The sequence below is a fragment of the Anser cygnoides genome, chromosome 24 (assembly GCF_040182565.1).
Source record: "Anser cygnoides isolate HZ-2024a breed goose chromosome 24, Taihu_goose_T2T_genome, whole genome shotgun sequence".
NCBI lineage: Eukaryota > Metazoa > Chordata > Aves > Anseriformes > Anatidae > Anser > Anser cygnoides.
The window spans coordinates 1,525,058-1,537,669 of NC_089896.1; the positions used below are offsets into that span (position 1 = coordinate 1,525,058).

Sequence of the window (12,612 nt, forward strand, 5' to 3'; positions counted from 1 at the left end):
TTAATATTCAGAGTTCATTTCATGATTCAGAAATAAAATGAATAATCCATCAATATAAATTGACTTGAGATGAATATCAAATTGCAAAATCTTTAGAGCAATTCTGTTTGCTAATCTACATGAATATGACCTGGATTAAAGGGATCTGTATGGTTCAGCATTAACCAAGAGAGAAAAAAAATTTGGCCTCAAAGTGAGATACAAAACACTAGGCAGTTACCAGAAGCATCTTAAAGACTTCTGTACCCACGTGGCCAGTGACTCTGGTGAGCTCTGCCTGTGCAAAGCCGTTTACCTTGCTCCTCTTAATTCTAAAGACTAGGTATAAAATATCCGTAGATATCTAGAAATGCAGGCAGACAGCTAAGGACATTAACTAAACGGACTAAACGACATGGCTGTTTTTACAAGACTCCATGTCTAACCTACTGAGGCATTTTTCTAAATGTCACTGCATGCTTATACGCTTCTTTGGGAGACTAAATTCACTTGCAAATCTCCCTTTAATATTTTTAAATACTTTTAAGCATGCCTCTCCATGTTCATTAATGTGAGATCAGTAGATGCACAACCAGACAGAATCCCATTTCCCCAAGGTAATCCTTTTTCGTTTATAACATGCAAAATGTAGGGAATTATAACAGCATTTATTAAAAAAAAAAAAAAAAAAAAAGGAAAAAAAAAGTTGTAAAGCTATTTGAAATATCAAGACACAAAATGCAAATCAAGTCTAATCCTTTGTGCTCGAGCAGTGGCGGTTCATGGTGCGGTGGTGATTCCTACATGCTCTTTTGATTACAAGGCAAGTAGAAACTGGAGAACAGAAATATGGCACATTGCCTTGGAGCAGGCTTGCCTTTTTTTTTTTTTTTGTATTATAGTGGGTTTTAGTTTCTTCACTCTAAAAGTTTCACTGAGAACAAGTGCTTACCAAACTGAGAAAGGGGATGAACAAATTCCTATTAAACTAACCGTAGCAATTCCCCATCCCTCGTCCCCCTCTTCCCATGTATCCAAACAGATGAGGAGAAATATATAGGATTGCATTACCTCTGTCATTTTTGGCTTCCTGGAGCTGGACGGGACAAGCCTGCCTGCCTCTGGACGTGGAGCTGTAGCCATGGTGTAGGTTTCCCTGCTCACCTTCTGCTTGGACCTCAGGAGGGACAGGGCTGCTTTAGTGGATATACCCGGAAGGTTAGGATTATACAAGCTAATACACCAGCTGGCATACACTGAAGACCGTCGATCGACTTGCTGGATGTGATTTGGCTTTATGTAGTTTAAATAGCACCAACTGACATTAGTGGTTGTGTGGAGACTGGGGAACTGAAGTACCTTCTTCATATCTGTACCTTCTCGAGACTTCATTGCACTGTGAGCGACCTCAGATAGAGGTGCAGGGCTTGGAGGGGTTGGTGGAGACTGCTCCACCAGCTCTTTGGAGTCTTCTTTCTTCACTGTTTGTAAAGGTGCCTTGCTGAGGAACTGCTTGCCAGCTGGCTGCTTATACTCTTCCAGTGCCTCAAAACTTGGAGAACCTGAATGGGACACAGGTTGCTGCGACGTACTTGGGATTTCCTTTGGCTCTGACTGCTCTAAGGACAAACTAGGTGGTGTTTCAACCTCAACCCTGCCTTGACTTTCTGTAAGAAAGTGAGATTTATCCTGCTTTTTCCCTTCCTCCACTGCACTGGGTGGCTTCACCACTTCCAACTTCTCTTCTGCTTCAGACACTTCCTCTTCTTTCACTCTTTTCTGCTGTTGTGTTTCCATTGTCAGCTCCAAACTACCAGCTGGAGAGAGCATCCTTTTGCTTCCACCGACTGTCGACGGGCCCCCTTCTAGTCCGAGGACACTGTCCGATGGGGAGGTGAGGGGCATATAGCCTTTTCGTTCCGGCAGGGGCAAGGGCACTCTCAGATACGGGCTCTGGAAAATGCTTCTTTGATCCTCTGTGATCACCTGCGCCAGATCGAAACCTAGCCCGTGAACATCAGCGCTACAGACCAGGGTACCCTTGGGTTGGCGATCATCGAATTTTGGGAGAACGATAGAAGAGGAACTACACTGGGACTGAGTGACCAGGATCTGGGACAGCGTTGTGTACATTGCGCTCCCGTAGGACGGCATATTTGTCTGGATGCGAACGGGGACAACAAGCGACACCATGGGGTCTGAGCGCGCAGGAACAACGAGCTGAGACGTGGACACGGACACCGAAGGGCTTGTGGTGCGGGTCAGAGGATGCAACCTACTGTCTGAGCCGTATTCTGTGCACGGGGAAAGGCTGGAGGTTCCTGCTGCCGGGAACAAACTGGATTTGATCTGTGGTAAATGTCCACCAGTTTCACCTGGCAACTGGAGAGCAAACTGAGACTGAAGAGGCAGAAAAAAGGCTGAAGGGATCGGTGAGGAGCCGGGGTAATGCACCGGCAGGAACGAAGGATGCTGCCTGAAGGGCACCTCAGCAGGGTGAGACATTAACGGAGGGGCGATATGAAGCTGGCCTGGGTGGATGAGCGTTTGCTGGAGAGGCAGCGGTGGGGTCTGAAATATGGAAGGAGGAATCTGAGGCATGGAGAACTGAGCAGAGAGAACGTCAGACATCGTGTGTGCGGCGAAGAGCTCCGCAGACTGCCCCGGCTGCGGCAGGAGGTGCTGGTAGGGAAAGATGGACACTTGAGGGGACATGTACTGCTTTTCATGCAGCGTTAGCTGGGGGACGGGATGAAAGACCTGCAGAGCTTCTGTGTATGGCTGGGTGTATGCCGGCTGGGGGCTGTCTTTTGGCTGACTCTTATCACTTGGGTAGGTGCTGTGAGAGGGCAAAGGGGATGAAGACGCTGGCTGAGGGGGCAGACCCGTCACAGGAGATTTACTTGAGGAAGGAATTGGATCTTCCGTCTCCGTCCGGCCTGCTGGGGCCGAGTCTGGGTCATGCTCCGGGTGTCTGGTGAGGGACGCTTGCCTGACCAGAAAGCATTTCCGTCTCTCCTGCGGAGCCGAGGAGGTCGAGGGGCCGGGGGTGGAGGCAGGGGTGGATGACAAGCTCCCGTAGTCGAACGATTTGCTGCGGGTCTCTGACATCTGGGAAGGATGGGACACGTTCGGTGTCTGCTCAGAGGCAGATCTCCGCATCTCCCTGGAATGATGATGGTGGCTTGGTACCATCAACATATGCGAGCCAACGCCAGGAGGCTTCGGGTGGGATTCAGAGGGCTGGCTGGTGGACTCCGTCTTGCTGTGATCTTCACGATCAAATGACACAGAGTGGCTGGAGCCGTGGGATATGCTGCTTTCCTGACTTGGACTTCTGGTGAGAGAGACTGATTCAAAACTGGACTCTCCGGAGGACTGAGCCATTTCTGCCAGCCGCAGCCGCTTCTTTTTTGGCGGGAGTTTCTCTGCAGGGAGCTGAGAAAGGGTTTGGCTTCTTTGTGGCCACTGAAATTCCTCTGGTTTTTCTGGCTCTTTTGGAGGAGGCTCTGGCTCTGTTTCTGGTCTGTCAGGCTCTTCCGTGACCAGAATCTCTGGGACCTGGATGTTGGGCTGCCGTACCAGCTTGGGCTGCAGGGAATGGGGTGGTCGGCTGTGCTGTGTGGCCGGCTGAGATGAGTACTGTGACAAGGGCTTCTCTTCTCCCTCCAAGCTGCTCGCCTGCTCGATGGAGTCAGACTTCTCAAAGGAGCTCGTGTGCTGGATGACGGAGATCTCCTTTGAGGTTGTCCTTCTCTCTTTGCCCTCCGTACTTGAAGCCGGTTTGGTATTCCTGGAATGGAAGCTGGCACTGACATCAGAAGGTGCGGATTTACCCGGATCTGCTGGTGACTTAATGGATTCACGGGTTAAGTTTAAAGCAACATCAGAGGATGCTGGGTTTGCAAACTGAGTCCCTGGCCCAGTACTGGAGGAGGGAGTGTCAGACATCTCAAAAGCTGGAGGGTCCTCGTCATCACCCAGACTCTTTTCTTTTCGTCTTTTTCGGAGCGGAGTAAGCTCCAAACTGCTCCCTAGCTTGTAATGCATCATCTGGGGCCACGTGTCAGGATCCACAACACTTTTCTCTGTCTCTGAAGAGGTATGGGAAGTGGAAGAACGAGGCTTTGAGAGCTGCAATTCTGAACAGTAGTATTTCTTATGGGCTTCATAATTATCCCTTTTCTTATACCGAGCACCACATACGTTACACTCGTACATGAACCCTTTAACTTTCGGTCCCTTCCGTGACTTTTTGGTAAGATCGCTTTCCTTGGTTTCAGGCTCCTCGGGAGGTTTGGAAACAGTCTCTTTGTTTGCAGAGCTAACCTCCTCTGAGACATATTCTACTCCCAAAGGTAGCTCAATAGCTGGTTGTCGTTTTAGCATTCGAGGATGGGAAGAAAATGCTTGGCTGCGACTTAAGACTTCAGGCTCCATGATGTGATCATCAAATGAATAGCTACCTCTAAAGGTATGTGGGGAGCTTATAGTGCATGCAGCAGAAGGCATTGAGTGGCTTCTTAGGAGAGGCACTGTCTCTGTGGCACTGTGGGATTGCTGAAGTGACAACAATGATTGTTCGGGCTTAATTTTTTCACCGTGGGATGTCAACACTTTCGATGCATCCAACTGGCTACTGGAACCAGACTTGATATCAAACTGAAACGGTTCTCTATATACACCAGACTTTGGAGATTCGATGCTGCTACGTCTAGATAAAGAGCTTCTTCTAGGCTTAACGCTATCTATTTCACTGGTATCTACAACAGCTTCATTAATTGTAATTAGCTTAGTGATGTGTTCAATAACCTGTGTTCTAGGCACAGATAACGGTACCATACTAGGTTTCTCTTCGGTAGAGAGGTGCGGAAACCCCTGGGTTGTGTTGGTAGATAACATTGCAGTCCTTTGCCCAATTCTACCACATTTCCCAAAAATAATTTCTGCATAAGATTTTGCATTAGTATTTGGTGGGCTAATCTGCTGCTCTGCACTTTCTGATCTTGAGAAGTAGCCTGACTCGGTACTCCCTTTGCTCCCGGGGCTCAGGAAAGCTTGTTCATCTATGACCTTCTTCCGTTCGCTTAAGCGGAGTGCAAGCTTCTGTTTTATAGTATGGGTATCTTCAGATTTATGGCTCAGAGTGTGGTCTGATGATGGCTCCACAAACTGGCTGCTGTCCTCAAGCGACTGGGACATACTGGAATGAGACAAGGAACACCGGTCGTGGCTGGAGCCTTGGCTCCCCGCGCTCAGCAAACTACTGGACAACAGGGTGTGCTTCTGCCTGGGGGAGAGCTCTGCTGGATGGCCCGACATTGCACCCGTTTCCTCCTCCGAATCTGTGCTTTCTCCTTCTGTGGGCTCTTCAAAGTCCTCCCCACCAATCCTTTCCATTTCCAAGCTCGACGGATACATCTCCGCTCCGATCCCTGAGGCCAGCCCAGCTTTTATTCGATGAGCATGAGATTTCCTATGTTTATACAAATTGCTCTTAGTCTTAAAAGAAAAGCCACATGGAATGCAAGGGTATGGCCTCTCACCCGTGTGTGACCTGATATGTTTTTGGAGCACACTTGGCTTCGCACAAGGCCTGCTGCAGTACTGGCAAATGTATTTGCCTGGCTTCTGAGGTTTCTTTTCCTTCTTGTGCACTTCCTCAGCTTGTTTCAAGGAAACCTGCGAAGGGCGAGGGATATAGACCTTTTGAACGGACGGCATGTCCTCTCCAGGAATGATCGTTGAATGGGAAGGTAGGAGCTGGCCGTGATGCGAGTGAATCCCAGGTGATGAAAAGGAGCCGGAGGGACCTGGTCTTACTGGATCAACTAGCTGCCACGTGGGCCCTTCAAGGACGTGCTCGGGTTTCCCAGGAGACATAAATGCTGGTGACAGTGTGTGTTGCTGAAGCTGCGAGACGTGGGGAGGATGTTCGAAAGAGGAAGGCTTAGGTTGCTTCTGATGTCCAGTCTTCTCCTGAGATTCCTCTCTCGGAATCGGCAAAGAGCCAGAAAAGTGCTGCTGCGGTATGATATCTCGGAGAGGGGTTCCTTGCGAAGAAGCAGAGCTGCCCTGATACGTAGCTGCAGATGAAATACTGGCTTGGAAAGCCTCTCCTTTGGGAAGCCTCTTTCTTGGACTTTCCTCAGCCTTTTTTGTGCTCTTCTGGCTTTGTTCAGGATCCATGACCTTAAAAGGGTCTTTGAATGCTATTTCGGGAAGGTTTTGGCAGGCTTCATTTACGAATAATAAAGGGCTCTTCTGTAGATTCCCTGTTTTGCCTGCATTTGCTACGAAGCTGGAGCCGCCAGGAGATGGTTGTTGATTAAAGATTTTACTAAAGTGTCACTAGTTGCTATTTGATTCAAAAAAAAAAAGTTTCAAGGTCAATAAAGTTCACATTGGTAACACATGACAAACTACTTCAAAGAGAGAAAACTTTCCAAAACTTTTAGTCCAAATATTTTCCTTGTGAACTTGGTTAAGGCTTTAAACCTTGCCATTTTATTTCAGTTGACAGTGGCAAGCCTTCAAAGTCAAGATGCAACCCACAATGTGTCTCTTGTTTGTTATGCAAACCTTTGAAAACTTGAGACTTTGCTGCTCATCTCATAATGATCTTTTTTTCCTGTGCAAGGAAAATAACACTGAACGGTGTATGTCCCCCCGTGTCTTCCTTCTGTTCCACTTTTGAGTTCAAAAGCCTTGGAAAAGTATTTCCCACATTTCTGTAATTACATCCAAGAGAAAACAAACAGAAAAAGATTACTTCAGCATTTGTAGTTAAGTAATTAAACACTGCTACTTTTATAGAGAATAACAGTAAATATTTTGCAAAAAGAATAACTGACTGAATGTCAACAATTTATGAGACATTGCTTGTAATGGTAATCTAAACATAAATTGTGTTAAGTCAAACCTCAGGGACTTATGCTCTGTGTAATGCACACATAACCTGGCACTGCAGCAGTAACCAAATACAGTAACTTGAAACACAGTCAGTTCTGAAAAATGTATCTAAATGGTTTCAAACTTGAATTACTCCCAATCTCCTGCAAACATTTATGGTTTTACAATTTTTGTAATTATATTTCCCTTCCAAACAGACTACACAGTAAAACTGACTATATACATAGCACTGCCTAACGCAGCACATACATTCGCTGACAAATAAAAAGCAAATCTTTTCTGAATAAAACCTGTGCTTAAGCTGGCAGTAATCTTCTGTGTCATTTACAACAATAGCAGGTAAAGAGAAAGGATACACACTCTTTTACTGAAATTTTGCCTCTTTAATTTCCTGTCTTTTGCTACCAAACAATGATGCGAGTCCAACTTCTATAGCACGGACATATTTCATATGGGCAGAATGTTGAAATTGGCTGTCTATAAAGGCAAACTCTTCTTACAATGAATTTGAATGGGAGGCTCTATTAAATCTACCACACTTGTCAGCAAATACAGCTATTAACGAGACGCTCGGAGAGGAAATACTCGAATTCCACTGAAATAAGACAGCATCACCAGCAGATAGAACAGAAAATGGGTGGAGTACTCACAAGGAAATAGGGACGGTGCTTTTTAAGTGAAACAAATTGGTACGTATAATTTACAATGAGACAGAAAAAAAGTGTCTTCCTTATGAAACTATTTTCTGCCATAGGGCATAGTGCACTGCAATGACAGAATGGCATTGGTTTAATGGGAACTTGCTCAAAGCCCTGATGCTTTAATCCTGCCCCATGCAGGGGGAGGGTGCATGGATGGGGCTGAAGGGTAAACCACAGAAAACAGGGAGGCACGCGGGATTTAACCCCACCTTCCTGAGATTTTAGCTGCACAATAGCCCAGCTTCATTCAAGGGTGTAACAGTGAAAAGCCAGCAGAAGAGGTCAGTTGTGTTCAATACAAAGTCCTCTGAGGACTACTCACTCTTTATTCGGTCCTACAACCCTGGGGATGCTCCACATTCAATGAGAATGAAGGGATGTGGAGTGTAAGGTAATTTAATTTAGCAGAGTCTAAAGATATGGTAGCACCATGCGATACACCATGACCAACTAGACTTTACAGGATTGGTTAAGAACTGCCTATTCCTTGGACGGGATTGATTTCATCTAACCTTAGATGGCCAGAAGCTAGGGTTCAAGTCGTCGGACTCCCTGTACTGTCACTGAGAGGTGCAGGTGCCAGTGAGGGACCCCATGGAGAAAGTGCAACCCCCATTAAGGTCTCAGCTCAGTGAGACTGCTGCCCTGAGATGTCACCTCTTATTGACTGAAGTAGTGGTTTACTTGGACTGCTGTAACACCCACATCTTAGGTGCATGCACGGAAAAATCAGTCCTATCTTAATGCTTTGTCTTCCTTTTTCTGATCCCCTCCAGCATGAACTTTGCACGTTCCCAGGTCCTGCACTTGCTCCGACTTGCTAAGAAAGGCGTCTCATGTTTATGGGCTCATTGCTATGAAGAGGAATTAATTACATTTTAAAACCCCTTTTTGAAGAGTGTTGGCTCCTCCATGCTGACCAACACCAAGCGTGGTCTGGGCTAGACTTAGAGCACTGTATTTACAGCACAGGACTTACTTAAGATCAAAGACAGTTCTGAAGCTGATTTATCATGTTGATTTTTGCCCAAGATGCTGTTCTTTGCCCCACTCGTGACGCACAGAGCACATTAGCTTGGTAAAAGAGGATTTAAGATGAGACTTTTTCAGCAAGCGCAAATTGAACACTGCCTCCCACAAGCTCAAACACTCACATTTACAAACTGCCAACTAAAGAACGCCTAAAAAACATGTTAATACCCTGTTTTCTCCTATAGACTCCATATCCACTCCTAAATGTAAAATAATTGTTTGTGAAGAAGCTTTCTGAGATGATTCAATACCATCCCAAATGTTCAGACCATCGTCAGCCTCCTCTGATGAACACATGGGCTGCAGCTGATTTTGTCAGGAACTCTGCACAAAAGTTAACATTTAAACAATCGGTCAACAAACAAGCACACCTGCTGCCTACAGCAGCGAGCACAACCATTCTGGGGCAATTCAGGCTACTTTCTACATATTTTTTCCATTACTGGGAATGGCCTCTGGAATGACAATGGCAAAAGATGATTCTCCTAGCTGGACACCGTTTCTCCGGACAGATACCTCTCCAAGGAAAATTCAACAGTACTAAGTAAAGCAGCGGAGAAACATGAAGTGCACCCAGCTGAAAACTGTAGGAGGGTTCCTCCCCAGAAAACCTGGAGGCATGCTGGAGCAAGGGAACGAGAGCTTCTAAAGGGCAGGTTGTAGATGCCTACCCTTGCTCTGCCCCAGCTCAGATACAACCTGGAGAAGCTAAAGAGGATCACTGCATAGACAAAAAAATCTGTTCTTATTTTATTTTCTATTTTCTTTTCAGTTTCTCTTCTCCTTCTCTCAGTCAAAATCTATCTTCAAACTTCAGCCTCTTTATTTTCATTATACTTTCCTAATTCTCCCATTTTTTCTCAGAAAAGGCGCATCTTTTGCTTTTACTTTCATCTCCGCCTCCTCATGACCTGAGTAGTCTCTTCTCTCTGTCATGTGTTATGCTTCCACTATTTTTGCTTATCGGTGCTGACTTTCATTTAGCTTGTGTTCTGCACTGCCTTCTCTGTAGATCAGTACAACAGCAGCTAACGCACAGCAAGGCAGTGCATGCACTGGCACAACGTCAACAAATCCTTAAGAACCAAGTCACATGGATTTTATGGCACATGGTTTCCAGCTGCTAACTTTGCAGATCTCTGGCCAAATCCAAAGTACAGGCACTAAAATGGGGGATTCCAGCTATTATTTCATTCAAACACCATTTCTTAAGGTTTTACTTGAAGTGCAATGGAGCGGACATGAACAGAAATGCCTGTTTCGTTTGCAATCGACAGAAACAAAGACTGGCACCCTGATGAAGCAAATCAGTGACAAAATTCCCTCTAGTTTGAATTGGATCAGAGTTTCACCCTAAAGCTTGAGATAAAACGCTTAGAAATGCTATTTTAGACAGTATTGTTGGTATTTTGAGCTACTTTATCAAGGCTGAAATTAATTCCTGTAAAGATGTCCGGGCACACTCTCTCTCCAGATCCTAAACAAATCCTGAAGTTCTCCTAAGGGGTTTGAGGAAGAGTCAACCGGTGTCAAGCCGTACACGGACCCCATGTCCTGGGACTATCACCACATCTACACACACCAAACAAGCTCTCTGCTGATGGATTTGGGGTTGGAACCCCCAGAAGCTGGAAGAGAAATGCTGCAGGCTGCACCTGACACCTGAGCTCCAGGTGGGAACGTCACTGACAAGACATTTGAAGGAATCCTTCGTCTATGTTGTGGCTGGCCTCCAGAATTCATTCCTTCCAAATGAGAAGTGGAAAACTGCAGCGCTTGGCTTTATGTTGCTTGCCTCTTGTTTCCAGCACGCTGAAACGTTTCATTACAGTGGTTCCTTAAAACCCTTTTGGTGGCAAAACTCTGCTGTTTGCAGTACTCAAGCAGATGGAAGGATTTTCTCTGTTGTTTGGTCCTGTCTCAGCCAGATTGAGATCCAATGCGCTTAGTGGGAAGCTCTTCCAACAGAAACCCTGCCTTTCTGTTACATTCCAACCATAACAGGCAACGTTTTCTTCTATACATTGAATTTTAGCCTGTTTTTAAGGATGCCAGGCTTATGTCAGAATAGCTGCTGTACTACTGGAAAATCTGCCTGGTCATTCTCTTTGTGATAACTTTTAAGTCATTTGGCCCATTTCCAAATTTAAACAACAGTTACCATATCTGACGTACGTTAAGTATATTTAGAATGTTACCAGTCTTGTGAAAATGAGTGGACTAAGCAAAATACAAGGTCTTATTTCTGCTCTGACAAGGGAACGGTACAGCTCCCTTCTTACTGGTAACCACTAAGATGTCGTGTCTGTGGAAAAAAAAAAAAAGCTACATTTAGCGTTTACCCATTTTTTACTATAGATGAATCACTTTGGAGAGACACAGCTGAGGGAAACCAAATCCCCTTTTTTCAGTAGCTCATGGAGTTCCTCAGTTCTTACAGAACTCTGCAAGGTAATGCCTTATAAAAGCAGGTAAGGTTATGGGCAAGCCAGAGGGCAGTGGGGCATTCTGCTACCTGGAGATCATGGTCTTCACGACGACATCTCAGCTGCAGCTTTGGATGTTGGGCAGATGCTGCCTTAGATTTTCAGTGATTTACAACAGAGAGAGATTCACAACGCAAACAGTGGGCAGCACTAGCAGATCTCCTGTCATTGCTTCTTGTAACTACTCTCAATACTATAAAATGCTGCTGCAGCATTGGCAGGACTTGCCAGGCAAAAGTTTCTCTTATATACCAAGGAGAGAGCAAAGGAAACCAGCCAAACAGCAAAACAACTTGTGTTTCCAGGCTGAGTCCACTGCAAAGGGCAGTGCACACATCCAGGATAATTCACTAGGGAAAAAAACAGAGATTACTTACAGTGGACTTGATAGCCTGTAATTCTGATGATGTCTCTCTCTCGTTTGCCCACGATTTAATTCAGTCTGTAAAAGAAACAGCACGTTGGAATCACAACGCTCGTATACTAAAATGCCATCTCAGCAGTGAGCACACGGGACTTACATCAGGTGCCCTGATGGGGAGGATTGCTTGGTAACCGGAACAGTACACAAACTCAGCCCCAACAGCTGGAGAAGCCCTCGGTGGCTGCGCTCACCTTCAGCAAGTTCGCCCCAGAGGAAGGCGAGGTGCACGCCGGCAGAAAGCACATCGCTGCGGGGTACTCCTCCTGCAGACCGTGTGCTCACGGTCTGAGTACAGACCCCGCTCTGAGTATACTTTACATGCAAGGAAAAGGACTTTTCCTTCACAGACATGCATTTCAATTCCAAGGAAGAACGTGTGGTTCCTCCGAGTCGATGTCGCCAAATCCTGGGTTCAGCAGCGCTACACAACCTGCTCTGCAGCACCAGGGCTCCGACTGCCACCCCGGCTCGGCTTGCACAGTAGCAGCGGGGGGACAGACAAAACTAAACCGGACTCTTCCTCATCTACATGGTCAAAGCAGTTCTGAAATGCTGAAGGAACAATGGGTAGTAACAAATTTGGGTTACTAAAGCAATTCCAGAACACAACTCTGATTGCACAGAAACCCCGGTTAAGATTTTCATAAGCAGTTTGAGATCTCTTAAGCTTAGCCACAAATTTATACAAGCTTCAGGGGGCTTTATGTTCAGAGACAGCATCTCCGTCCACAACTGGCTGCTGCAGCACACCCTTTATGGTTTGTGTTCCCCTAGGTCAAACATTCCCAAAGTTTTAAATGAGCTTCACTCCTGGCACATCCTCCAACCTGCCTTCAGCCCCAGTTTGCTGCCGTCTTGCCTTTTTATGATGCTATGTCCATCTCTGGATTGTGCCTTCCTTATACCTCTGGCTTCCCGCTACCACAGACCTGACCATGCTATTCACGTCTCTATGTGGGGCTGCTGTTCACAGTCCCATCCTCTTCCTTGCCCTGAAAATGTGGCACTGCTGCTGCACTCCTACCCAGGCCCTGCTGCCCCCTCCTCATGCCAGCACCAGCTCTGTAATGTCACAGAG

General features: G+C 46.2%; 1 protein-coding gene across 22 annotated transcripts in view; it reads right to left on the minus strand.

The window, feature by feature from the left end:
- HIVEP3 (HIVEP zinc finger 3) overlaps positions 1-12,612 on the minus strand; it is a 292,513-nt gene that overhangs the window by 62,183 nt on the left and 217,718 nt on the right. For all 22 annotated transcript variants that reach the window (XR_010826516.1, XR_010826517.1, XM_066982758.1 and 19 more), the window contains 2 exons: positions 11,488-11,552; positions 1,051-6,710 (listed from right to left, as the gene is read on the minus strand). Coding sequence is in view for 20 of the 22 variants with exons in the window: in XM_066982758.1 (XP_066838859.1) it covers positions 1,051-6,168 (5,118 nt within the window). In the remaining 2 variants the exon portion in view is untranslated. The remainder of the gene's footprint in view (positions 1-1,050; positions 6,711-11,487; positions 11,553-12,612) is intronic.